This window comes from Eucalyptus grandis, chromosome 7 (genome assembly GCF_016545825.1).
Source record: "Eucalyptus grandis isolate ANBG69807.140 chromosome 7, ASM1654582v1, whole genome shotgun sequence".
Lineage (NCBI taxonomy): Eukaryota > Viridiplantae > Streptophyta > Magnoliopsida > Myrtales > Myrtaceae > Eucalyptus > Eucalyptus grandis.
The window spans coordinates 28,131,719-28,157,352 of NC_052618.1; the positions used below are offsets into that span (position 1 = coordinate 28,131,719).

Below are 25,634 nucleotides of genomic sequence, written 5' to 3' on the forward strand. Positions count from 1 at the left end.
CAGAATTTTCTTGATATTCTTATTCGCTGCTTCAACCGCACCATTCATCGAGGGCGATAGGGCGATGAATTCAAATGATGAATTTTGAATTCTTTGAACAAATCATCGACAAGTTTGTTGTTCAAGTTTGTCCCGTTATACGTGATAATGGCTTCAGGCACACCATAACGGGCAATAATATCCCGTCGCACAAACTTCACGACATTCTTTGCGGTGACAACTGCATAGGATGCTGCCTCTATCCATTTTGTGAAATAATCGATAGCGACAAGGATGAAACGATGACCATTCGAGGCTTTCGGATTAATTGGGCCAATTACATCGATGCCCCACATCGAAAAAAGGCCATGATTCGATAGTTGATGCAGCTCATTTGGAGGAACATTTATCTTGTCTCCATAAATCGACAACGGTGACAACTACGGACATGTTGAATGCAATCGCCTCAAGGTCAGCCCCGAAATAGCCTAATCTCATAATCTTCTTTGCTAACATGTGGCCACTCATGTGAGGACCACACACTCCTTCATGTATTTCTTCCATCAACTCGAGTGGCTTCCTTAGCATTGACACATCTAAGTAGGACAGAATTGAAGGATCGTTTGTACAATGTATCCCCACTAATAAAGAATTTGGAGGCAAGTTTCATGAGATGCTTTCGGTCAGCTGGATTGCTACCTTCTGGGAACTCTTGTTTTTGAATATAGGTCATGATGTCATGGTACCACGGTTTTCCATCCGGTTCCTCTATCACTACCATGCAATAAGCTGGCTTCGACAAAACCTCTATTCTTAAAGGCTCAACCTCTAACCCATCAGTGACTTGCAGCATAGAAGACAACGTAGCAAGCGCGTCTGCAAATTGGTTGTGAGACCTTGGCAAGTACTCGAACGAAACTTCCTCGAACTTTTCCACTAGATCTTCTAAATACTTATGGTATGGGAGCAACTTAGCCTCCTTGGTCTTCCATTCACCTACAGTCTGCATTATGATTAGTGTGGAGTCTCCGAACACTTTTAACTTAGCCACACCTATCCCAATTGCAGCCTGGAGCCCGAGGATGCAAGCTTCATACTCAGCCACATTGTTAGTGCATGGGAATATCAATTTTGCAGCTACCGGATGGTGTTGTCCATCTCGGGGATATCGAACCGCCCCGGTACCAGAACCGACAAGTTTACGGCTCCATCAAAGAACATCTTCCACAAGTCTTCATTTACATTCAAGACACGGTCATCGAGGAAACTATCATCGTCATTAGGGATTCCTAAACTCTCGGCCAATAGATCAGCGATCACTCGTCCCTTAACCGACTTTTGTGGCATGAATTGCACATCAAATTCAGAAATTAAAATTTGCCATTTGGCTAACTTACCCACCAAAGCTGGTCGATCAAGTAAGTACTTGATGGGGTCATTCTCAGTCACGAGGAAAGTCTGGTAGTGCAATGTGTATTGTCGCAATCTGTGCAATACCCACACCAAAGCCGCACAAGTCTTTTCAACATCGGATACTTCACTCGATTCGGTGAACTTCTTGCTCAAGTAATAAATAGCTCGTTCTTTTACACAACGGGACTTTCTTGAGCCAACATTGCACCTAGTGATTCACTGTGAATGGTGAGGTAGAGAATTAAAGGATGCCCTGGTGATGGCGGGACAAGCATTGGTGGATTCATCAAGTAACACTTCAACTTGTCGAACGCTTCTAGACATTCATCATCCCAGTTGACTCGTGCATTCTTCTTTAGGAGCTTGAAGAATGGCTTGGCGGTTTCAGAAAGTTGGGAAATGAATCGAGCAATGTAATTCAACCTCCCCAAAAGGCTCCGGACTTCTTTTACTGTTGACGGCGGTCGCAATTCACAAATAGCCTTAGCTTTAGCTGGGTCAATTTCAATCCCTTTACTACTCACAATGAATCCGAGTAATTTACCGGATGTTGCTCCAAATACACACTTAGCGGGATTTAGTCGAAGCTTGAACTCACGGAGCCGATCAAATAGCTTCTTCAAGGTCTTGACGTGGCTTTCCCAGTCGAGTCTTTGCAATCATGTCATCAACATAGACCTCAATTTCTTGATGCATCATATCATGAAACAATGCTATCATGGCTCGCTGGTAAGTTGCCCCGGCATTTTTTAGTCCAAAGGGCATAACCTTATAATGAAAGGTTCCCCATGGGGTGATAAAAGCAGTCTTTTCCTTGTCTTCCTCTTTCATCCTTATCGATTGTATCCGGAAAAACCATCCATAAATGAGAATAGTTCAAAACCAGCGGTACTATCCACAAGGACGTCTATATGTGGTAACGGAAAATCATCTTTCGGACTGGCCTTGTTCAGATCCCGGTAATCGACACAAACTCGAACCCTACCGTCCTTCTTCATTACTGGAACAATATTGGCTACCCATTCGGGGTACTGTGAGACTTCAATGAATCCCACCTTCAACAGCTTCATCACTTCCTCCTCTATCTTCTTTGAAAGCTCAGGTTTAGTTCTCCGCAACCTTTGCTTCTTAGGTGGCACATTCGGGTTAGCAGGTAGGCAATGCTCCACAATTGACGGGTCTAAGCCAGGCATATCAGCATAGGTCCATGCAAATATATCCTGATAATCCTTCAGTAGCTGAGTTAGGTGCTCAGCCTCATCCTTGGGGAGACTTGCCCCAATTTTCACCTCTCTGGCTTCTTCAGTGTCACCTAAATTAATAGTGATGGTTTGCTCGGACGTGAGAGCCTTGGCTTTTTCATGTTGTTCCCAGCTGCGTTGCACCTCAATGTAATCTTTGATCGAGTCTTCTGGGATTACCATTATTAGTACTTTTGCATTGAATTGGACCATTCCCACACCTTGGCATGCTATATGATCATTCTCTCGAACTTCGTCGATGGCAAACACGAAATTCTCTTTGAATAATTCGGCCATTCCTCCGAGTGCGTCGTCTTTTCCAGTGGATCGAATGGTGTCTGCAACTGGCTTGTCTGCCTCTCCCCATCCGACAGGAATAACATCAATGTCAACACCTGGAGGCTTGGGGTATTGAACACAGGTATTGATCGCCCCTTCTTCCTCATGCATCAATTTCGCAGGCCCGGGGAATGTGGACCTAATATGGGGTATCACAAAGCCGTTCGTCCTTGTCCTCTTCCTTTACATGATCGTCCACCTCTACCACGATAGCCCAATCCAGTAGTATATGAATTTCGCCCGGCCTCAATTGGTTGGCGAGTGCCCTGACCATGTCGGCCTAAACCATTACCTGGAACAAAACCGCTCCCGATCATGGTCTTGCCTACCATGATCGCTGACTTTGATAACTTTGGAGTGGGTAGGGCGGTGCCTTCGAGAGATATGAATGGTCGAAACCAACTCAAATGCTTGAAAACTGGATTCTTCTTTGCAATCCGGCTCAATATAAGGGATAGCCGTCTCATGATAAATCTTGAACTCATCCTCTCCTCGAACTGTAATAAGCTTCCTTCGTCACGAACTTCACTTTCGGTGAAGACTTGAAGAAACCGCCCTCGCCGCATGAAGCCATGGACGACCTAACAAAAAGTTGAAAGCAGAGGTATGTCCAGACTGAAAAACTGTGTTAAATAACACCGGCCCTATTTGCAAGTCTAAATCAACTTCTCCAATGCTTCTTTTTGGTTCCATCAAATGCTCGAACAGAGGTTTTAGCCGTGCGAATTTTCCCCAAATCATACCCAAGACGTTTTAGAGTTGCAAGAGGGCATATGTTTAAAGCTGATCCATTATCAATGAGCACACGGGACACCAAGGTATTTCGACACTTGGTTGAGATATAAAGGGCTTTGCCGTGTCCTCTTCCTTCGTCAGGGATTTCATCATCTCGAGAAGGTAATCTGGTCATTTAACAAAATGGCCCCACGAATTCCCCAACTTCTCGGGTTCAATGGACTCGGGACATGTACTTCGTTAAGGACTTTCATCAAGGCTTTTTGATGTTTCTCCGATGTCAAAAGCAACTCTAATATGGAGACTTGTGCCGGCATTTTACGAAGTTGTTCCACTACGCTATACTCGCTTGCCTTAATTACCGCTAAGAATTCTTTAGCCTCCTCATCGTGACTGCGGCTTGACGGGTTGTGAGTTGGCCGAGCGTAAGTGCGTCCCGATCGAGTGACCACATCTATCTCCGCATCATAACACCATGGTACCGCCTTATTACTTGTGTAAGCATAAGGTTGCGTAACATCAAGAATCAATTCTTCATCATCTGGTGGCGGCACATCGTTGATGATTAATCCATCTTCATCCGACGCATCTTCCAACGGTGGCATGTCAAGAGCTAGGGGATCGTTAGCTCCAATGTTTAAACCAGAAAACTCATCTTCAAAATCAGAAACCTCCTCTTCCAAATCAATAATAATTGGAGTGATGGTCGAAACGGTGTCAGCAGGATCCGCGTAGACAATCATTCCTTTCTTGGACAATGCCTTGACTCTTTGCACCTTCTGAGACATGGTAGGCTCTTCTACGTCTGAGTAGTATCCAGCTCGAACTAAACCATTATAAACATCATCCACATGTACTCTCAAGCTCCTCTTTCGACCAGCATCAAAACTAGAAATGGCATTCACAGCTTCTGGGTGGTCAGGGAGTGGATTATTCTGAATGTTTGGCTGTGCATCACGGAATGAAACTACCTTGGCATCCAACAGATTCTGGATTTTGTGTCGCAGTGTATAGCAATCGTCAACAGAATGCCCTACCTCCCCCATATGGTAAGCACATGTCTTAGAAGGATCGTAGTTAGGGAAACGCTCAGGATTAGGTCGCTTAGGCTCCTTAGCGAGTAATCCTTTCTTCTGAAGGGTTGGCAAGATCTTAGACAATGGTTTAGGAAGAGACGTAAATTGACGCTTGGAAGAGCTCTTCTGCTGGCTGAAGAATGGTCGCGCTCCTCCCTGTTGAGTGTTCAAGACGGGGCGAGGGGGTTGAACATAAGCTGCATTAATTTCCGCTACAGGCTCCTTATCCTTCTTCACTGAGACTCTCCTATACGAGCTGGTTTGATCTGATGCCCATCCGTCACGTAATGCTACTTCAATTCGCTCGCCAACGGGGATTAGGCGATTGAACGACTCGGCGATCGATCCTAACATCCGATTTCGATATTCAAAGCGGGAGTGTCTTCATGAACAAATCCATCAGCTCCTTTTACGTCGGCTCGGAGTTATCGAGCGGCTACGATCCTCCATCTCGTGACATATGCCTTGAAAGATTCCGTCCTCTTCTTCTCGGTGCAGAAGTAAATCTTCTCGAGAAGGAGTGACATCAATATTATACTTGTATTGCTTGAAGAAGGCATCCGTCAAATCTTCCCAAGTCTCCAGCGATTAATCTTTTCATGATGTACCACTGCCCCGGTGCCGGTCTGTCGGGCTCGCTTGAAATTGTTGAATCATCAAGGGGATGTTATCAACATATTGGGTCATCCCGACCACATACGTCGCAAATGGATCTTCGGGCAAGAAGTGCCATCATACTTTTCAAAGTCCGGCATTTTGAACTTCTTCGGCATTTTGACCTTTGCATAGTGGGACAAATCGGTTGGGCCTTGGATAAACGAACCCCGCAACTGTTTGAGTTTCTCTTCAATTTTTGCCATGCGTTTTTCTTGTTCTGTTTTCGGTACAGCCGGGTGTATCACTTGTACCTCCTCATCAACAACAATTTGAGGCACGTCAGTAATTTTCTCCCTTGAGACATCTTTAGAGCTTGATGGCCCAACTGCAGTCGTATTCTTGCCTTTATCTTTTGGATCAATCACAGGAGCATGTTGTGGTAACACCACTTCGACTTGCGGAGCTGGTGGAGCAGTGTTTGCTTGAAGAGAATCGATTTGCTTAGAAAGCTGCTCAAGAACATTCAAGACTTGCTTCATTTCCGTTTCGAGGGTGGCGATACGAGCTTGTTCGGCAACACGCACTTGTTCGGTGTTATCAGCCATTGTTGCCCTAGAACGAGTACGGATTGGTGATCTTTGGTTAGCCGTGTTGTCACCTAAGAATGTAAAATAATACAGTAAGTATTATAATAAATGAGATTGGTCCATGACAATGATCTAATCGCTTGATTTTATTCAAGATTTATTTTAAACATTGAACCAAACTTCCTAACATTAAACTAAGAATTGAAATTCAAGTCCCTAAGCATCAAACTAAAAACTGAAAACAATGAACTGAAATAAAAGTCCCTAGACATTGAACTAAGAAAACAAAATATCTCATTTTATATGCTTTCGGGAACCCAACGCCTTGCGAAACTTGTTATTTTCAGCTTCGAGCATTTCCACTTTCCGCTTAAGATGCTCAATTTGTGCTCGTTGGGTGGGCTTCTTGGTCACATCAGGGACTACTGGACGCAAGGCAGCAGGAATCCGGTGTTGTTGGATATAGAACGCCGATGCATGGTGAATCTCCTCCTCACCCTTCAGTCTCATGGGCACCAAAATCTTCTCTGGATGACATTCGCTCCATGTAGTGATGATCTCCTGGATCTCATTGAAGTAGTCATAATCCTTTCGAATGAAACGAACTTGGAACAAATCTGTCCTGAGAGGTGGAGGAATTTCTTGAAGAGCTTTGTACTGACGGGCCACTCTATGTGGATAATAGGAAGTAGCACCGGAAAGGCCCAGCAGCGGGATTGGTCCATCATGTTTGTGCGAAAAGCGAGCTTCCTCAATGTGGAGCCATTTAGTATGCCATAAGAATGCCTTAGGATTAGGGTTTTTCAAAAAATTAATCCAACGGGCATACTGTTTATGTGGGGAAAAACGTTCTAGAACCGCAAATTTTTGTATGGGATGTCGAGAATCGTCTATCCTGAATTGTTTTATAAGATGTCCAAACCCTCTTATGTGGGAGAAGAACCATATTTGCAAAAGTTCAGGGAGGGCACGCATTATCCTTTCCTCATTTTGTTTGAAACGGGTTAATGACAAAAATGTTTCAGCTAAAATCATACTCACATAATTTAGCCCGTCACAAACCCGATTAACCACCCATGAAATTGCAGGATTAATGGCATTTTTTCGATAAGGAAAAACGATTAGCCCAAAAATGCTAACATGAAAATCCTGGCTTTTGAAATCATTGGTTGATCTGCAAAACATTTTTCTAAGAATGAAAATGGACATGCAAAACAGTTAGCTTTGACGACTTTCCTTACTCTTTCGGCTTCGATTTTTAAAAATTGAGATAATTCCGAGATAGAATCTATACCGATAGGCGGCCTAACAAGTTCCTTTTCCAGGGGCATTCCAATGGCAATACTATATTCTTCGAGCGTTGGAGTCAATTCAAACTCACCAAACACAAAGGTAGAAGTCTGTGGACACCAGAAGTGAGGCAACGCCTGTATAACACTAGAATGGATGTTGATCTCTAACAACGGAGAAGTCGGGCGATCCTAGCTTTCACATATCTCTGGCCATCTTGATCTAATTGATCCAACCACCTCTTGAGCTCTTTTTGGGAGTGGAAATGAATTGTACGTCGGTTTTCCCCATTGCATATAAAATAAGACTGACGACGAAACCTAATTGTCATGGACCGACAAAATTACAATGAAGTAAATAAATTGCAAATAATTTAAACAACTTACTTTCACTGGAAATATATGACAATCACATAGACACACACATGAAAAGTGAGGCTCGATTTCTGTCTAAAAGGTTTAACAAAGTGGAGCTAAGAGGATGATCTGACCGTTGCAGTCTCGCATTAACGTGTCAGGTCCCCCTAACTCCGGCTCAGTCGAATGGAATACCCAATAATCACGCAGTCTCGCGGATATGGACAAGCACATTCGACACCATGAAGAACTTTCGGGGAAGAGAATGTCAACCTCTATATAGCAGTCTCGCTTTAGAGGAAGTATCATTCTCAACACCATCCTAAGAATCCTATCGCAGCCCGGAGTCCGGCGGGTTGTGTGTGCAATAGTGTAGTGCTAAAAACAATAAAACATGCACAACAGTTTAAATACAAACAACACTTCTATAATTTTAATTCAAACATTCATCCCTACTCTAACCTGCAAGACAAAGGGTTAACAAAGACTACTCCCCTTATACCTCCTATCTCGCAAGAACATTTAACACCTTAGGAATATTAGGGACGTACTGGGATCCTTTGCCGCCAAACAAAAACATTTTTTTAATTTTTTATTTAAAAAAAAAAAAGAAAATTGGCCTAAGTCCACTAAGTGTTTTAACACAATATCCCCAAATGAGTCGCCTAAGCTGTCGCGACCTAATTTTTTCGGGTTTATCACCTAAAACTAGGTTAATGGACTACTAAGCTTTTAAACTTAGCTCGGCTCTCCCAAACCCATGCCAATTCGCGACTTAAGATTCAAACGTTTAACATGCAAGATGTTATTAATTAGAGTCGCCACTAATCAGTTTATGGTAGGTCGATTAGACACCTAAGTAAAATAAAGGGAGATTTATTTTACTCCTACGAACCAGAGACTAAAGGTACGGGGACTTGGTTACACTAGAATTTTCTAATGCCCTTTCGGTACCATTTTTCTTAATTTTTTTTTTTCAAAATGTTTTTGCAAGCAGCTGATTTATTTTAACCTAAGTTACTATCATGCAAATGTAGTGACTACACGGGTGCTCATCCATTATTTAAAACATTCAAGTAAATAAATTGCATCACATAAAGCAAGCACTCATTTTTTTTTTGGATTTTCTTAAAAATTAGAATTTTTTTTTATAAAATGCATTTTAACACTAAATGACTTAATCTTATCAATGTGGAAGTTCTAATTAAATGGGTCTATTATGTGAACTAGTTATTATGCACCTTATGACTTAACTTTACTGATAAATTCTAATTAAATGATCATATTATGCAACTAATTAAACATGCACCTAGATTTTTGTATTTTTGTACTTTTTATTGAAATTCAAAACTAATAAAAACCCTAATCGAGCTATTTAAAGTAATTTTCTAATCCATTTTTGGGATTAATTTGACTTAAACCTTATTCTATCTTAGAAAACTATTTTTTATTAAAAAAATGAGAATATGAAAATATGCCAATTATATCTAAAACTCTAAAAAGGCTATTTAAGTCTAATCCTAACTTATTTCTTTTAAAATATCTAAAAATGCAGTCCTAAAAATATTATCTAAAAATGCAATCCTAGAAATATAATCCTAAAAAATTTGATTAATTAAACTACGTGTCTATTATATTAAACCCTAATGTCCTATATGCTTATGCAATTTTTGAATATTTTGATTTTTTTTTTTTTAGTTTCTTTTTTTTTTTTGATTGAATAATTATTAAATTAGGGTTAAATCTAAACAATTAATATAGCCACTAAATAAAGGATCAAAATAATTGAAAAAATAACCTGTCGTCTCACAGGTTAAATTAACAATTATTTTAACCCTAATCATCACAACAACTCAAAATAATTAAATAATCTAGTCCGAAGTCTTACGGACCAAATTAAATAATTATTATGATTTAACAATTAAAATTTCACCAAGAAGCCCAAAATTAATGTAATTAAAAGAATGATCCGATGTCTCTCGGATCAAACTAATTATTACAAAAATCTTGGATAAAGCCTTAAGGATAATGTCTAAACAATACAAATAATTAACATTAATATACCATGATCTAACTTAAATAATATAACAAGACTTAAAATATAAACAAATAAGTAAATAAAAAATAAATAAACCACCTAAGGCTCAAGAGAGGACAGTGGCGTCGGAGGCGGTGTGGTGGCTCGGCGAGGTCAGGAGCGGCGAGCTTCGGGTGCCGTCGGGTCGCGAGTCGCCAAGGCGCGGCGTCGGTCGTCGCGGGTAGAGGTCACCGGCAAAGTGGGTTTCGGCAGCTGTTACGGGCAAACAACGGTGAGACGGAGGCGCCGGAGTGGAGGGCTTTGGCTCAGTTGCAGCAATCGCCGGAGGAACAAGGCACTACTGGCGTCTCTGGTGGCTCAGAGCAGCACGAGCATGCGGACGAGGCAAGGGCGCAGCTTCACCAGGCGTCGGGTCAGGGGCAAACCTGCAGAAACAGAAGCTTCGTCGCGGCTGGGAGGTGAATCGGCGGGCAGGGGAGGACGTCGGGCGCTGCAGGCTGGCGTCACGGGAGGAGACTGAACAGTGGCTGCAGCAGTGGTCGTTGCAGCAGGCGTCGGGACGAGCTCGCTGGTGCAGAGGTGCGGTGGAGCGCCGGCTTCTGTGTAGAAATGGTCGCTGGCAGAAGACCCTTCGGAGAAGATGAACAACTGTTCCTCCTTTTCTTTTCTTTTTCTCTTAAACTTTCTCTCACCTCAAGTCTCTCTCACGTCCTCTCACCTTTCTCTTTCCCTACGAACTCTCTGCCCCTTCTCTGTTTCTCTGCACACTTCTTCTCTTTTCAGCAAAAGGAGGAAAACTTTTTGACTTTTCCTCTCCTTCCCTCAAGAACCGAAGTCCATTCCTCTGTTTTCTCTCTTTTCCCTTTTCGATTTCTGACGAAGAGTAACCTCCGCTCCTCCCCGAAAGGTGAAGAAGAACCCCTCTATTTATAAAGCGAAAATTCGAGTTTGTTTCGCCGGTGGAGATTTTTGCTCAACCTCTCGCCGGTGGAGATTTTCACTCAACTTCTCCAACAAAGAAATGGCTCCAAAATCCGGTTGTTGAATTATTTTGAATTCAAAATTTCTTTTTTCAAAATTTCCCTCTAATCTTTTATTTTCTAAAAATTGAATCTAAATTAGGTGTCAACAGATGGTTCCTGCTGCAGTCGAATTTTATGGCCTCTTCTGAAGCGCTGGTTCCTCTGATATTCGTGTAAGTCACGTTCCTTACTTGAACTGCTGCGGCCTACCATTCCACCAGATAGCGATCAAGTGATTAGTCAATCATGGTAGTGAGTACCAGCTGATCATGACCAGTCGAGTGAGATAGAAGAAGATAGGCGCACAGGCGTTCTATTACCTGCGGAGGACACGGTTTCTCTTGATCACAATAGTTCTGATCTATGATTATGGGATTGGTCACGTTGTCCATTGCAAGGTTCTCAAATCTGATGTTACTCGCATACCCTGATCCTCCCTGGATGGAGATGGGTCAAGATTGAGATTATGCCCCTCATAAACTTTCTAAACCCTTTGAAGTCAGGATAGATATGTTAAAGTCATCCATGCCACCAAGGAAGTTGATATATTTGTTCTAAGCGCAAGTCAAGATTTTTATTAACAAAAACTTGTTAGCTCACACCAAGTCAAAGAGCAATTCCGTTGTGCCCTCGACTTGGAAACAAGTGATCCCTTTCTCCTCTCTCCTCTTACGGTTTGCAATCAAAAGGAGAATTTAAATATATCCTAGAAGTGTTTTAATCTTCTATGAAACCATCTAATAGTTCAAAACCTGCAGCCAGTGGAAGCACGCAAGGAAAAAAAGTGCACGACCGAGCATGTCAATATCCTGGCCGAAAAAGTAAAAATGATAATTTATTGCCCTAATCCCACCTGCCAAGTCTTTATTCTCACACCATTCGTGGTTCCTGAAAGTCTTGAATTATTTATTACGACATTTGAAACATAGTCAGCTGACATGTGGGCTCCCAAGCTTCCAATGCTGTATATAAATAGATAAGCTATGAGCTTTGAGTACATCATAGTAGGAGGAGCAGTTAACAGGTGTGGAATATATATTTTGCGTATTTTAGTTGGAAGGACAGTAATAGGAAACCTGATGCCATGGCCTGGTCCACAGGCTATATCTGTAGCTTGAACATTACTCGACCCACTTACTATAGAAATGCAATCATCCCCTGAAAACAAGAACATTAGGAATATGATTACCACATAATGTTTAGTTTACCCGGACATGATGATATGTGGAAGTGAGGATATGTTCGCATTTTTTCGGTAGAGAAATATTGGAGCCAGAGCCAGAATTTGTGCATGCCGAATTGGTGTCCGTCTGTTATACCCGTCCCAATGGCACAATGATCGATGGTGATATTTTGAGTATCCGTGACGTGAATTCCATCAGTATTTGGGCTTTCCTTAGGAGCAGTTATCTGCAGATTCACTGCACTCACATTCACGCATTTCTTGAATACAAGATGCATTTGTTGTGCATTTGTAATGGTTAAATCAGCTACCCTCAGATTTTTGCATTCTTGGAATGTCAATGCCTGCAAAGGTAGTTCTTCTTAGGAAATCCATAGGATATGAAACTTCTTCTCCATTCGAATTTAGATTGAGATATGTCTTTGATCATGGGCAGATCGAAGAACTTACTGTTGGTGCATGCTTGCAAGGCTGAACCATAACATTCTAGGAAGAAGAGAGGAATTGCTTGTATTAGTGCATAGTGAATTGTACGTCAATATCCAAACGTAGTGAAAAGGATGCAGCTACAATGACTCACGAGTTTTGGCTTTCTTTTGCAGGATTTTCGCCACCATGTTTCTCCACTGCCATTTATGTAGCCACCGCCTGCTACACTCAATTTTGTCAAGTTTTCAAACTTCAGCCATAATGTCGGATCCTTTTCGTAGGCAGATTGGTCTAAAGAAGCCTCGATTGTTCCATAGATCTGAAGCATGTAAATCGAAACAAAGAAGAAATGTGTTCACTCTTTTTTAGTGTAGCAATTATATATTGCATTTGGGTGGAGTGCAACCATAGATGGTTTCAAAACAAAACAACTGACATCAATATTACCTTGGCCAAGGTGCACAAAAAGGTAAGAGGTACAGCCTCACTCTACCAAAAATTGAACATTCCCGGTCAAATATTGTATTGGCTCCCATGTGGAGATTTCTTACCTCCATCTTTTTGAATTATTAGCTCTATTTGTAATGCCAAAAGATGCCTCTAAACTACTATACTTCATATGCTCTATAATACTTGCCTTTCAAAGAAAAGTAAAGAAAAAAAGAGAAAAAAAAAAGAAGTTCACTCAAGACGAGAAATAAGCATATCCCTTGGATGTATATCCATCAATTGATACCATAACAGCTGGAAGACATCGAGTTCAATACATTTTGTGGTGAACCCAACTCCCTGATTTTTTTCCTCTTCTTATCGTTCATTAATCTATACCTCCATCAATGGCACATCAAGTTGTGCGCATCGCATAAAACTCACCTCTACTGTGAGGTCAGATCCGCAAGGACCTGAGAATGTGATGGGCGTAAGAACATAAGTTTTGTTCTGAGGGACTACTAGAACAGCTCTCTGAGCAGAACAAGCAGCCTCCCAGGCTTTCGTGAATGCCTACATGCATAACCAAAGCACTTGGCTGTTACTACCGCAAGAAGAGCTTTGACATGAATCAGACAGATTGAAGAATGAAGAACAGGAAAAGAAAAGGAAAAAAAAACAATCTACTTATTCAGTAAGACTTTATTAAGATGAGGGGGTTATTTGTGCTTTTATATACCTCAGTATCATCACTTCCATCTCCTTTAGCACCATAGTCATTTACGTTCACCATCTTAAGTGAAGTTGACGAAGAGGCAGCTCCACTCTGTTTTCGTATGAGCTGTCTCCAGAAGTCAGAGTCATTATAGGAGATTCGATCCCTGCTGGCTGTCCTAACTGAGGAGGGGCGGGCCATTGGGTCGTGTGCATGGTAAAGATTATCGGTATCGAGCAGGTCATGGCTGCTGAAGCAGAACGATGAGGAGGTGATTAAGATGATGGAGATGCAAAATTGGAGCTTCTGCAACTTCATTTTGCTTCTAAGTTACAAGAGCCTAGGGCAAGGCTAGAGAAAGTGTCCAGTATGTAGATAATGGTATGGACTATGGAACGAATGTGTTTGTGCAAGTAAGAACAAAGTCATCCAACATATATATAGGGAAAAATGGAGCTGATGTGCTTGTCAGGAGGGAGGGAGGGAGAGAGAGAGAGAGAGAGAGAGAGAGAGAGAGAGAGAGAGAAACATGGGAGTTAAAATCGGAGAACGTAGTTATCAAGCTAATGAGACAGATGAGGGAAGGACTAGAAGCGTGACTCAGAAGAAACAAGAAGCGAAAATGAGCAGGTGGAGCTGACTTTAGGAGTTCAAGCAGTTGAAGTAAATTATAAGCAGTTTTGGTTAGTTATATTTGCTGGTTTACTAAGACGCACAAATTTCATGGTTCTCACGTGTTACGTAAGCCCTGCTTAGACATTCCATGTACACAATAGGGGACCACCCGAAACAACCGCCAAGTGCGCACAATATAAAATATGAGAATAGAGTCGCCCAAGGGCTTTTGTGAGTACAGCTACTTGACTCTCAAAAGTACATGGGAATCAAATTTAGTATGCCGCATTTCTAGGTTTGAACTGGATGCATCGGGTCATGCTCATTACGTACACATATATATTATTACCAATTTTCCATTTTGTCCAACGAAGTACGAAACTTAGTTTTGAGGCCAGTGTGCTAGGTATCATTTGGTAAACAATTTTTTTTTTTTTTTTCATTTCGTGGGATTTAATAAATATAGTAATGGGAATTCGGTGCATAATTACCTGTAGTCTGTGGCTGTGGAAATCTGAGCTGTTGACGTATCTCGTTCAATCTGGTCTTAACGTTTGTGGGTTAATAAAGCTTAAATCTAGGCGCATGCCAAGATGAAACCATGTTTTAGTCATAGTTCCAACGTTTTTTAAACCAACATTCTACAGTGATTATGGTCCACTATGACTATGAGCCCAAAGTTAGAAACACTCAAAAGCATGGGCCAATCAACACTGATTCGTGTGGGTCCAATGCACTGAAGTCAACGAATTACACGAGTCTCAAGTGGGATGCATGCCGTGTTCATGAGAATTCATAGTTGTTCCTTTTTTCATGCCGATAGTTTTGGGAAAAAGAGTTGCAAATGAGTTTGAAATTCTCTACTTCTCTTCTTTCTTTTCCAATGAGTTCCGAAATTTTGTTCCCATTCCTAATGGGAACAGAAAAACAAAAAAAAAGATGAGGAGTAACTTTCGTGATTAGCTCCTAATTGGCGTAGGAATTGTCCATATCCAAAAGATCAAAAGCAAAGCGTCATGCATTGGGGAAGAATATAGAGAAAATTTCAAATAAAAGTCTAAAATGTCATCATTTTCTTAAATAAGGATTTGAAATAGACATTATTTCATATAATGGCCTAAAGTGGCTAAATTGTTTCAAATAAGAGCCTGAAATGGAACTTGTTTCAAATAGAAACATAAAGTAGTCATATCAATTTCAAAAAAATAACCTAACCTTTCAGACCAAAGGGTATTTCAACTTTAATTTAATTTTTTTTTGTTTATTTTTTTCTCTTTTTTTTTCCCCTTCCCTTCGCCAACCATCGCGGAGGTTGCCGAATTCAGGCGAGGGACACCCTCATCAGTGTCGGGCAAGGGTCACCCTCGCTCGACCCACACCGACTTTGAGCGAGGGCAACACTCGCCCTCACATGGCCTCGCCGGCTTAGGCAAGGGTGAGGGTTGCCCTCATTGACATCGGGTGAGGCCCCAACAACAACAAGGACGACCCTCGCCAAACTCGATGAGGGCAACAGTCGCCTAAAATCAATGAGGGCGGCCCTTGCCTGAGGCAGGCGACTTCCCTTGACCATTGACGACAATGGCACTGGGAGGGAAGAGGATAAAAGAAAAGAAGAAAAGGAAAGGAAAAAAAAAAAAATTAAAAATATATAGTTACAGTTTTTCTTTACCAAAATATCATTTCTCAATGGTTGGAATAGTCACCGGTTGGTTAAAAACCTTTTTTTGAGATAATTTGGTCACTTCGAACCCTTATTTTAAATGATTTGGTCACTCCATGCTTTTATTTGAAATAAGGTATGTTTCGAGCCTTTATATTAAAAAAAAAATGAGGAGGTTTTAGGCATTTATTTGGAAATCTACTAAGAATATGTACAGCTTAAAGAATCAAACGGGGTTTGGTTGACCATCCTCGAAGACGTGCCAAGAAATGCGGTGGGGTGGACCACCGTTAGTGTGGGGGCGACAAGCAAGAAACATGGGGTGCACAGAGAAGAACGGATCAAAGAAGTTGGCGACTTCGTCGATGGGGCGTGGGTAAATTACAAGCCATTCGAGTCATGGAAACGAGAGGTCAGCGAAGAAATGCATCAGCAGACATCGTGACAAGGGTTGGCGTGTCTGCGATGAGTTGAATACATCTTTTGAAGGGAGAGAGGCATGCGAGTTTGAGTCATTTTCTTGGCAACTAACTTGGGTTCGTTAACGTTAACGCTGCTTTCTCGTTTCTTTTAGGGAAATCTTCGGTTGGATGACGTCTGCAAGTTGATCACTTTGGACTCTTGGCTTTCATCTCGTCCACGTTGGGTTGGGAGTTGTAACTCGGCTGCCTTGACCCAATGTAAACGATGCTGTCACTCGCCGTCGTGTATGGCTCTAGCAGAATGTACGACATTGAATCTTTGCATAAATGGGAAAAGAGACCCATTCGCATGATTTTTGCAATAACTGTCAAGTACATGTTTATATGACGTGGAACTTGTTTGTCTACACAACTGTGTAGCTAAAGAAACCAATTCGATATGATATACTTTATGATGGGTTCTTATCAATGATTGTTGGGATAATTGACTTATTCTATAGTAGTTAATTCGGTTCTAAACCTTTCAATTGCATCGATTTAATTCCAAACTTTTATGATTTACCAAGTTAGTCTTAAACATTTCAATTGTATTAATTCAATTCTAAAACTTTTAAGCATTTGCCAATTAGCCCTAAACATGTAATTTGGATAATTGACTTGAAGAATATATTAGTAAATCGTCAAAAGATTTAGGACTAAATTAAAAAATTATCCAACGATTTAGAACTAACTTTTAAGATTAAATTAGCAAATTATCAAAAGATTTAATATATTATTGGTACAATTGAAAGATTTAGGATTGAATTGGTCTCCAAATAATAGATTTTATGAATTTTTGAACAATTTTAGCAGTTATTGCATGTTCTCTCTCAACTTTATATTTTGGAGCAAAAAGAAGAAAGATTGGTTCCTGGCAGGCCGTAGAGGAATGCTCTGCAAAGGAAACTCTGTTTTCAATGCATGGCCTTGCGAGACCTTTTTTTGATCATGTTTGCGGAGCTAGGAATGATAGAATTTACGAGTCCTACAATCTCTCCAGTTTCTACACATTGATTGCGATGAGAGTGCCGAGCGATGGTGAACAAAAGTTGGATTAGAAAGTTGCGATATCCTAATTCAAGGGGACCAAAGAGAGGGAAATTACATGTAAAAATTTCATAGAACATGGTATAACTATGTGAAAACTTCCACCATGTGCTAAACGGAGTGCGATGATCAATGATCACGACCGGCCTCCTTTAGACTATTTTTTGATATGACTTGTGAGGTATATAAGATTGTCACAATAAAAAAAAAAAATTTTGAGAGCGTCAAAGGGCTTGTCAAGGATTATGTAACACCAATATGGACACGCAACACAACACATTGACACATCATTTCTCAAAATTAGAAAATTCCGATACGTTCCAACATGTTATATATTAAATATTATTTTATATATAAATACACAAGTAAATAAATAAATAAATAAATAATAAAAGAGTCTATAATTAATTTACATTAAAAATATTAATCCAACATTTGTTAATATCATTCATTATTTTAATTTGAAAAATTCAACTATATTACATTGTAATAATCCATAAAACTTGAAGAAAAAAAAAACAATCAATCCACATTCTACTATCAAATTTAGAGATATGTACACTATAAGTCATAAAACTTATTGCAAATGTGCAATTAAGTCATAAAACTTATCAAATTTGTGCAATCGAGTCTTTCCGTTAACACCGTCAATTTGTTGAATCGAAAATGTTGAAGTAGTATTTTAAATTTATTTATTTATCCTATGTGATAATTTGTTATTACTTTTTTTCTTTAAATATTATTTAAAAAATAGTAAAAAAAACTTCTAGAAAAGCTAAAATAATTCTAAAAGAACAAAAATGGAAAAAAAAAAAAAAAAAAAAAAAAGGCAAGTGTGTGGCTAGGAATAATCCTAAAATAAATTTAAAAAAAAAATAAAAAAGGCAAGGTCGTGGAAAAAAAAAAAAAAGGCAAGGTCGTAAGAGGCTGGACATGTCGCTACCATCATTAGAGGGTAGCCTAGGCAACACCTTGGTTAGCAAGGTCATTGGCCCTAGGCGGCAAAGAGTGGGTAGCCCTCGTCGGCCTAGGCATGGCCTAGGCGATGCCACGGCTGGGGTCGGCGAGGCTCGTCCAAATCTGGGCAACACCAGCCCTTGCCTGTGGCCAGCAAGCCTCCCCAACCCTAGGTAAGGCCTCAGAGGCCCCAGACAAGGGTCGGCAACCCTCGTTAGGCCTGAGTGAGGGCGCGGCGTCGTCCAGATCTGGGCAAGCCTTGCTTGGGCCTTAGTCAAGGCATCACGTAGATTTGGATGAGCCTCACCGACTCTTGCACGGCTGGTGATGGCCTCACCCGAGCTGGCCTCACCCTCGCCACCTAGGGCACAATGGGCCGCCCCCACACACCACCTAGGGCTAGGGCTAGCGACCTCCGACAGTGGTAGCGGCACCCAGATCCCTACTTCTTTATATATATTTACATTTTGACTCATTAAGTATTGAAATTTTTTAAAATTGACCCCATACACGTTGGAATCGCATGTCAAAATTCTAGACTCGCATGTTGAGAAGATTTGATCATGTGTCGGATTTTCCGACACTCATTGACCGCGTGTTAAAACATGTCGGAGCATGTTGAACACGTATTGGAGTGTCACACACAACATGGAAAGCCCCTGGAGAGTGTCGGTGTTACATAGGTCAATGGTGTGTTTATGTGAGCTGGGGCATTCCTTGTTAATATTGGAAAGATGGGGGGTTTGTATTCAGGAGAACGCCACCTGCAGACAGTTTTTTTATGGGCTATGGAACTCGGCTTTGCTTACTAGGGGATGAGAAGATTGGCGGTATAACAAGGGAGTACAGACAGGTCTCCTTGATGTCTCTCTGTCTGTCCTACGTTCTTGAGAAGAGGTGCATCCGGCTATGCTGTAGGGTCATTACCAATACACAAAGCACGAGCCATCTGCTTTTTTGTAAATTCTGCAATAACGAAAGCTCCAAAAGAATCACCACCCGCACATGCTCTAATAATCTAACAGCCAACACTAGCTCCGACGACCATTCCCTCAAGACTTGCCCATATTCACTATCGGCAAAACCAAGGAGCTGCAATATCGCATCGTAAATTCAAATGAAGTGAAAGTTGCATACATTTGAGGGTAAGATTGAATAGTACTAGACGCATTTGGGTTTCTGATCATGGTGATGGGATGGGATGGGGACCAACCAAGGAAGAAGGGAATCCCTTAAAGAGAGTGCCTGGTGTCCACCAGGCAATAGCGTGAATGCGAAATGGAGGATGGTAACCTCGACCTCTTTCATTTCGAGAAAATATTGGGAGCACCCATGAACCATTCCATGTCAATTCTTCACGCGCATCGTTCAGATAACTAAATACTTCATCATCGGGATTCCTTCAGACCACCACCACCACCACCGCTGCTACTACCACAAGAGCAATGAATATTGAATGGAAAGCGTCCAACAGAGGGATGAGTCCCCAAGTATGGTCAGCTGATACTGAGAGAGAGACACGGGACGTTGGGAGCGGCAGGGTAAACGGGAGGAAGAAGGAGAGAGTCTGAGTAATAGGGTTCACCATTCAATGGGACCAAGATGAACGACGAGTGATCACCATATATGGATCCGATTAACGTTTCATTCGGGCCGGGTTCTTCTGATTGGGCCGACATGGCCATGGAGGCTTTCTCCCTCTCCAATCCTCAACACGCCGGGGACAGGGGATCTTTGGGGACGTCGGGGACTGGTTGATAACTCATCATGTTTTCTTTATTAATTTGATTGGTTTAATCTACGTTTATACTCAATTTATATTAAGTGATACTTCATCGTGGAAGTTTCTTTATACCTCACCGATGGTCATAAAGCTTTTAATTTCCCTTTCAATGATCTTTGTTGTGATTTCTGATTTAGACAGATCATAAAGGCCGAGCTTACTATTTAAGGGTTATTCTTGAGTACACATTTTAACGCCACTTATATGTTAATCTTTTAGGAAAATTAATTATCATGAAACTAAATGAATTGTAATTGTATGTGAGCAAATAAAATAGTTACGTGTGTGATATATATAATTATTACCGTGAATTAAAACTTAGTGTCCAGTGACAAGGGGCGAGCAGCCACATGCCAAGACCCAGAGAATCAAATTTAATGACTCGATAGAAATGGCAAGAACGTGAGCGACCATTTTCGTCCCTTATAGCGAGAGTGAATGCCCAATTTCTTATTGACGCTTCAATTTCCTTTATATATTTTGTAATTCCTGGTTAAGGTCAAGCACTAAATAAAGACAGGAGATAAGTACCGTGAAACAATTGATTTTAATTTGTTCTTGCGACCATTCAGCCAATTTTTGTCTCTCATTCCTCGGTTCCATGGTGCCTCACCCCCCATTTTGGAAATGATAATATTCGGATAAACTAAATATCTTTTATCTTGTGCCATGCACATGGATTGCACGTACAATGGATGTGCAACTCACGTGTAAAGTATGAATATGAACACGTGAACTCTATGCGACTGCTTATGTGGGTTAATAGAGGGGACTGAAAGCAGAGAGACAATACTCAATTTCATTGTATATTATTCCACTAAAAAAACAAAAAGTAAAATGGAGAGGGAATGAAAACATGTCACGGTGTCATCACGTTTTGCTCTAATAAATTAGAGGAGGGGAGCACCTGCCCGCCGTGGTGATGGTGGCGGGAGGCCGACCCTCCATTGACCAGCAGGAGGCGGAGGACGCGAGCGGGTGACGTCGGGGTTGGTGACTAGGGGTAAGTGAGGGCAGCTGGTGGTGAACCCAGTGGGGGATGGGGATGCCGGGGACACCGAGGATGTCGGGGACGGCGTGTCCGGGGGGAATGTTTGGATTGAGAACTCAGCAAAGGCCGTAGGGGCCACGTGTCTGTCCACTGAATGAGTGAATGGGCCGGCCCCATGGCGATATGGAGGAGCCAGCCCATCCAATATTTTTTTCAGGATATAAAGGGTCACACAGTATTTCAAACTCATTTCTTTCCTTGCATTTATTTAGGGTCAATTTATTTCGGGAAAAAATTCATAATAAAAATTAATTTTCAAATTATCATGTCTTAGAATTTTCTTTTCATTTTTCTGAATAGATAATTCATGTCTCTAACTTTAAGCGTGCATATTTTCTTTGACTGCAAATGGTTTTTCATTGACTAATATTTAGCAAATCAAATGCGGGAAAATGTACAAAACTAATTTGTGGAAGATATTCACTTAAAAAAATACACTCTTAGGTTGGAATACTATCTTTCGACTAAGGCCATCAAACAGATGGGTCGGGTTGGGTATAAGCCAAGTCGAAAATGGTCTACTTATGTTGACCAATTCAATCCATTTTGACCCATTTTCATGCAATGTAACTTTAATCACCCATACTCGACCAAGCACATACCCAACTAATATCCGACTTGACCCATATTATCAAAACACATTAATATTCCAAGAAAACCATTTTCTATGAAAATAACCGTATTTTCTGGTATTTGACTAAAATTTGAAAATAAACAAGAAGATATTTTCCATTGTTTAGTAAGGAAATTTTTTCACTCATGCACCACTTTCAATAATGTTTTTATTATTATATTTTTAAATTGATTTTTTTCTTCTTTTTCCTTTTCTTTCTTTTTCTTCCTCATTGGCCGCTTGCCCACCACAACGAGGCTAAGTTCGCCCAATGTTGACAAGCTTGGGCCTCACCAAATTCAGCAACCTGGGTGAGGCTCGAGCCTCGCCTAGGTCACCGAATTTGGCAAGGCCTTAGCTCACTCAAGGTCAATCAAGCGAGCTTGGCCCTCACTGGATCTAGTGACTTGGGTGAGGCTTGAGACTTGCCCGAGGTCGCCAGATGTTGGCGAGGCTTTGGTGACCTCAACCGAGGCTTAACCCCACCCAGGTTGTCGAATCGGGTGAGGCTCAAGCTTGCTTATGGCCGGTCGCCAGCCACTACCATGGTTGGTGATAAGCCAATAAAGAAGAAAAAGAAAAAGAAAGAAAAAAAAAAAAAAAGGAAAATTGAAAAGTAGTGAGTTTGGTTGAGTTATTAATAGGTTATAATTTATAACTGGATTTGGGATAAACCCATTTACGACTTATTTTTCAATTGAGCTCTATTATAATAAACCCATTTCCAATCCATATTAAAACTTCAACCAACCCAATTTTTACCCAATCCATTAAATGGTCAAAAGTTTTGACCATCCATCAAAACTACAAATGGTGCTGCACACCACATCCGTTCCATCAATTTGTTCTGATACATTTGAATGTCGCCATTCCCGACACCTTGACTTATTTTGGATATGAAAATGGCTGAAATTTCTAAAGTATATAAACACGGACATGCAAAATTATATATAACTTTCAGGTCATGCTTCTTTTATTAGTGAGTTACATCGCCCAAATTTGTTTGTGGGTTGTGGGTGATATCTGTAATTTGTGCCCACCAATTAGAGGTACGGTTGAGGGGTTTTTTTTTTTTTTTAAATCAAGAGTGCAGCAAAATTATCACTCATGATTTTTTGAAGTTCAATTGTTATTTTGAATTTTTTAAGAGAAAGTAAAAACAGAAGCTGTTTTCACGTTTGATAGGGGCGAAAACAAAGCCATGAGCGGCTACTCTTGTCATTAGAAGGAAATAATTGGTGGAAAGCTGAGATTTAATTTGCTTTGATCAAAACCGGTTGACATAGAAAATAACCTCTCCATTCTGTGAGAGAGCATGGAGACTCAAAAGACTCCTTCTGAAACCGAATCGAAAAAAAAAAAAAAAAAACAAAATAAGGTGAAGTTCAGAGAAGCAGACTTCGTTAGAGTATGTAAGAAATTATAGAACAAAAAGGAAGAAAATTCTTTGTACCCAGTGAACACCTAATGCGACCTCAGGTATAGTGGTGACGACCTTGATGCCACTCCCTTTTAATATCAAAGGCTTCACAAATTCACCATAAAAGTATCTTTTAATCAAGACAGAGATTTTGAGCAAAGAAGAAATTGAAGCCGTCATAAAAGATCACGATACCTCGAAATTCTACATTTGCTGTCCCCTTGGCAGGCTAATTCGATGTTCTCCTTGATCGAATCTGATCTGCTCGGAAGCTTCGGGACTTTCTGCAGTCCGCAATACGTCGGCGGGTTTCGATTTTTTCTTCTTTCATTCGCGCCCACACTAAGGCACGCGCGTCGCTCTTTTTAACGGATCTGACTCGGACAACGGCCCCCATCATAAGTCGGCGACGCGCCTTTACATGCGCACGATTGTAATTTTCGTGCACGTGCTCCTCCGCGGACATGTTGGGGACTGACGGAACGAAGGGCCAAGTCCAAAGAGAAGTCAACGCCACGAGTCTGGGCATGAAATCTTCAAAACCGGCCGCGGTTCAGCTCCTCGCGCCCCCCGCCCGCGGCGTTCGTCCCTGGAGTTTCTCGGCTCTTGCCTTAGCAGCGTCGGAGACAGTCGTCCACGAAAAGGAGTGGACTCAGGTGGTAAAATTAAAGGGTTAAGGGCATAAAAAAATTACAACCTGACTATTTAAAATAAATTTATCTCAAATTAACTTTTTGATGACAAAAAACTTTAAATGAGTGTACCTCTGACAAATTTAATTTTTTTACCACAAAAAATTATAAATTGATATATTTCTGATAAAGTTATCATTCGTTAATTTCATTAAATTTTACGGTCAAATTGTTGTAATAATTGATGGATGTACTAATTTGGAGATTTATTTTCAATTTGTCACAAGTATATCAGTTTATGATTTTCATTATATTAAATTTGTCATAAATACATCAATTTAGGATTGTTTTTTTTTTTTTGTGTAATAAATTTGGCACACGTATATCAACTTAGTGTTTTTGATAATAAAAAAATAAATTTGAAATAAATTTATCACATGTATACTTGTTTATAATTTTTCATAGTATAAACCCTAAAACTAAGTGATGACTTGCCTAGTAAATTGAAGAATAAATTTCTTTACTAGCATGCCTTTGTCATCGAATGAACAACTTTTATGATAAAATTCCTCTAATTCTAAAAAAAATTATCAACTATTGCCCATAAATGTTTATTGTTTGGCATTCGCGCTTCCAAGAAGCACTAAGTTTGACTTTGCCATAAAAAAAAAAAAAATGAAAAGAGAAACAACAACCTAACTTTAAGATTTTAATTGTAAATCCTTAAATGACCTCAACTAATGAAATTCGTTACAAAATATTCTAGGTCACACGACATTGTTGGAATATTTAAATATCAAATTATACCTTCTTATGTCGATTCAAGTTTTTAAAATAATTGGTAACGATCGCACAAAATCTTATAAACATCAATTAAAAGCTGCATTTCATATCCTCAATAATAATGCTTAAAGTTCGAAGCTAGGAAAAAGAAAGGTAGCCGTAAAACGTACTCTGGAAAGATGGGTCCACAACGAGTATGAAGCAAAATCGAACGCTAGCCAAATCAATTTTGTGAATCAATTCGGTATGCCGATTCTGTAGCTCTAGGATTACTTCCCCAAAGAAGGGAAATCCCGCGTAAATTGGCCTTCGTCGTGATCGTGGCGCGATGATTCCTTTTCACTGACGTATTTGTCCCCTAATCGAAAAGATTGCCGTTTTCACTACGGTTGCTAGCGACGACATTCTCCGCCGTCCCTCTTTTCCTGCAAAAGCTCGACGTTAAAAGCCACGAATCTTCTCCGACGCGGCTTTGTGGAAGAAATTTTATTTTATATATTCACTATATAAAGCACGTCGTCATCCCCATCTTTTACCTCCATCTCCTCCTCCTTCAACCCTTTCGTGCACCGGCCCCATGTCCACTGCCAGAAGTTTCATCCCCATGTCCACTGCTGCCACCGCCTCCTCGGCCACCGCCGCCGCTGCTGCCCCCTCGGCCACCGCAGCCGCCGCCGCCGCCCCCTCCTCCTCTAGATCCTTCAAAATTGTCTTCCGTTCTATGCAGTCGCTGGTCCTCCTCGTTTTCTTGATCGGCGCGGTCATCACCGTCGCGTGGCTCATCCTGAATCCTCGCCCTCCAGCATTCCGGCTCGACTCCCTATCCCTCTCTGGCCTTCCCAATGTCTCCGACGCCTCATCCCCTCCTCCAAAATTCGACGTCGGAATCCGGCTTACCGCCACCAACCCCAACAAGAAAATCGGTGTGGTCATCGGGGGCGTCAACCTCTTCCTCGCACTAATTCCGAGCAAGTGCCAGCTTCGTCTCTCTAGCCACAACAACAAATCATCGTCGGAACATTACATCGGTGAGAGACGCCACGGCTCCTTCGAGGTGAAAGCAAGCCCAAGTCCTGGCCGCGGAAGGAGAAGCAAGAGATCATTCCAGTTCACTGTGGACGAGCTTCTGAGGAAAGGGTCGGAGGTGATGTCAGTGAAAATGGACGTTAGTGTCAAGTTC

The 25,634-nt window shown here is 41.1% G+C and overlaps 2 protein-coding genes across 2 annotated transcripts; both read right to left on the minus strand.

The window, feature by feature from the left end:
* Positions 1 to 526: 526 nt before the first annotated feature.
* LOC120296028 lies at positions 527 to 1,326 on the minus strand. The gene is made up of 2 exons (XM_039317677.1): positions 1,165 to 1,326; positions 527 to 1,048 (listed from the first exon to the last, which is right to left on the minus strand). The coding sequence occupies exons 1-2, from the start codon at positions 1,324 to 1,326 to the stop codon at positions 527 to 529; spliced, it is 684 nt and encodes a 227-aa protein (XP_039173611.1).
* A 9,147-nt stretch (positions 1,327 to 10,473) lies between these two features.
* Positions 10,474 to 13,630, minus strand: LOC120296029 (polygalacturonase-like). The gene is made up of 10 exons (XM_039317678.1): positions 13,454 to 13,630; positions 13,159 to 13,287; positions 12,437 to 12,604; positions 12,307 to 12,327; positions 11,993 to 12,200; positions 11,750 to 11,831; positions 11,527 to 11,635; positions 10,994 to 11,110; positions 10,782 to 10,879; positions 10,474 to 10,513 (listed from the first exon to the last, which is right to left on the minus strand). Exons 1-10 carry the CDS (start codon positions 13,628 to 13,630, stop codon positions 10,474 to 10,476), a joined length of 1,149 nt encoding a protein of 382 aa, XP_039173612.1.
* Positions 13,631 to 25,634: the final 12,004 nt, after the last annotated feature.

Bases quoted from the DNA above. Each gene is read 5' to 3' on its own strand.
- LOC120296028 (XM_039317677.1), bottom strand. From the start codon at position 1,326: ATGCCACAAAAGTCGGTTAAGGGACGAGTGATCGCTGATCTATTGGCC. The intron at 1,049-1,164 runs GTACCGGGGCGG...CTCGGGCTCCAG, and splicing joins CCGTAAACTTGTCGGTTCTG to GCTGCAATTGGGATAGGTGT.
- LOC120296029 (XM_039317678.1), bottom strand. From the start codon at position 13,630: ATGGCCCGCCCCTCCTCAGTTAGGACAGCCAGCAGGGATCGAATCTCC. The intron at 12,201-12,306 runs GTAAGTTCTTCG...CTACCTTTGCAG, and splicing joins CTTGCAAGCATGCACCAACA to GCATTGACATTCCAAGAATG. The intron at 10,880-10,993 runs GTAATAGAACGC...GTGGAATGGTAG, and splicing joins AGAAACCGTGTCCTCCGCAG to GCCGCAGCAGTTCAAGTAAG.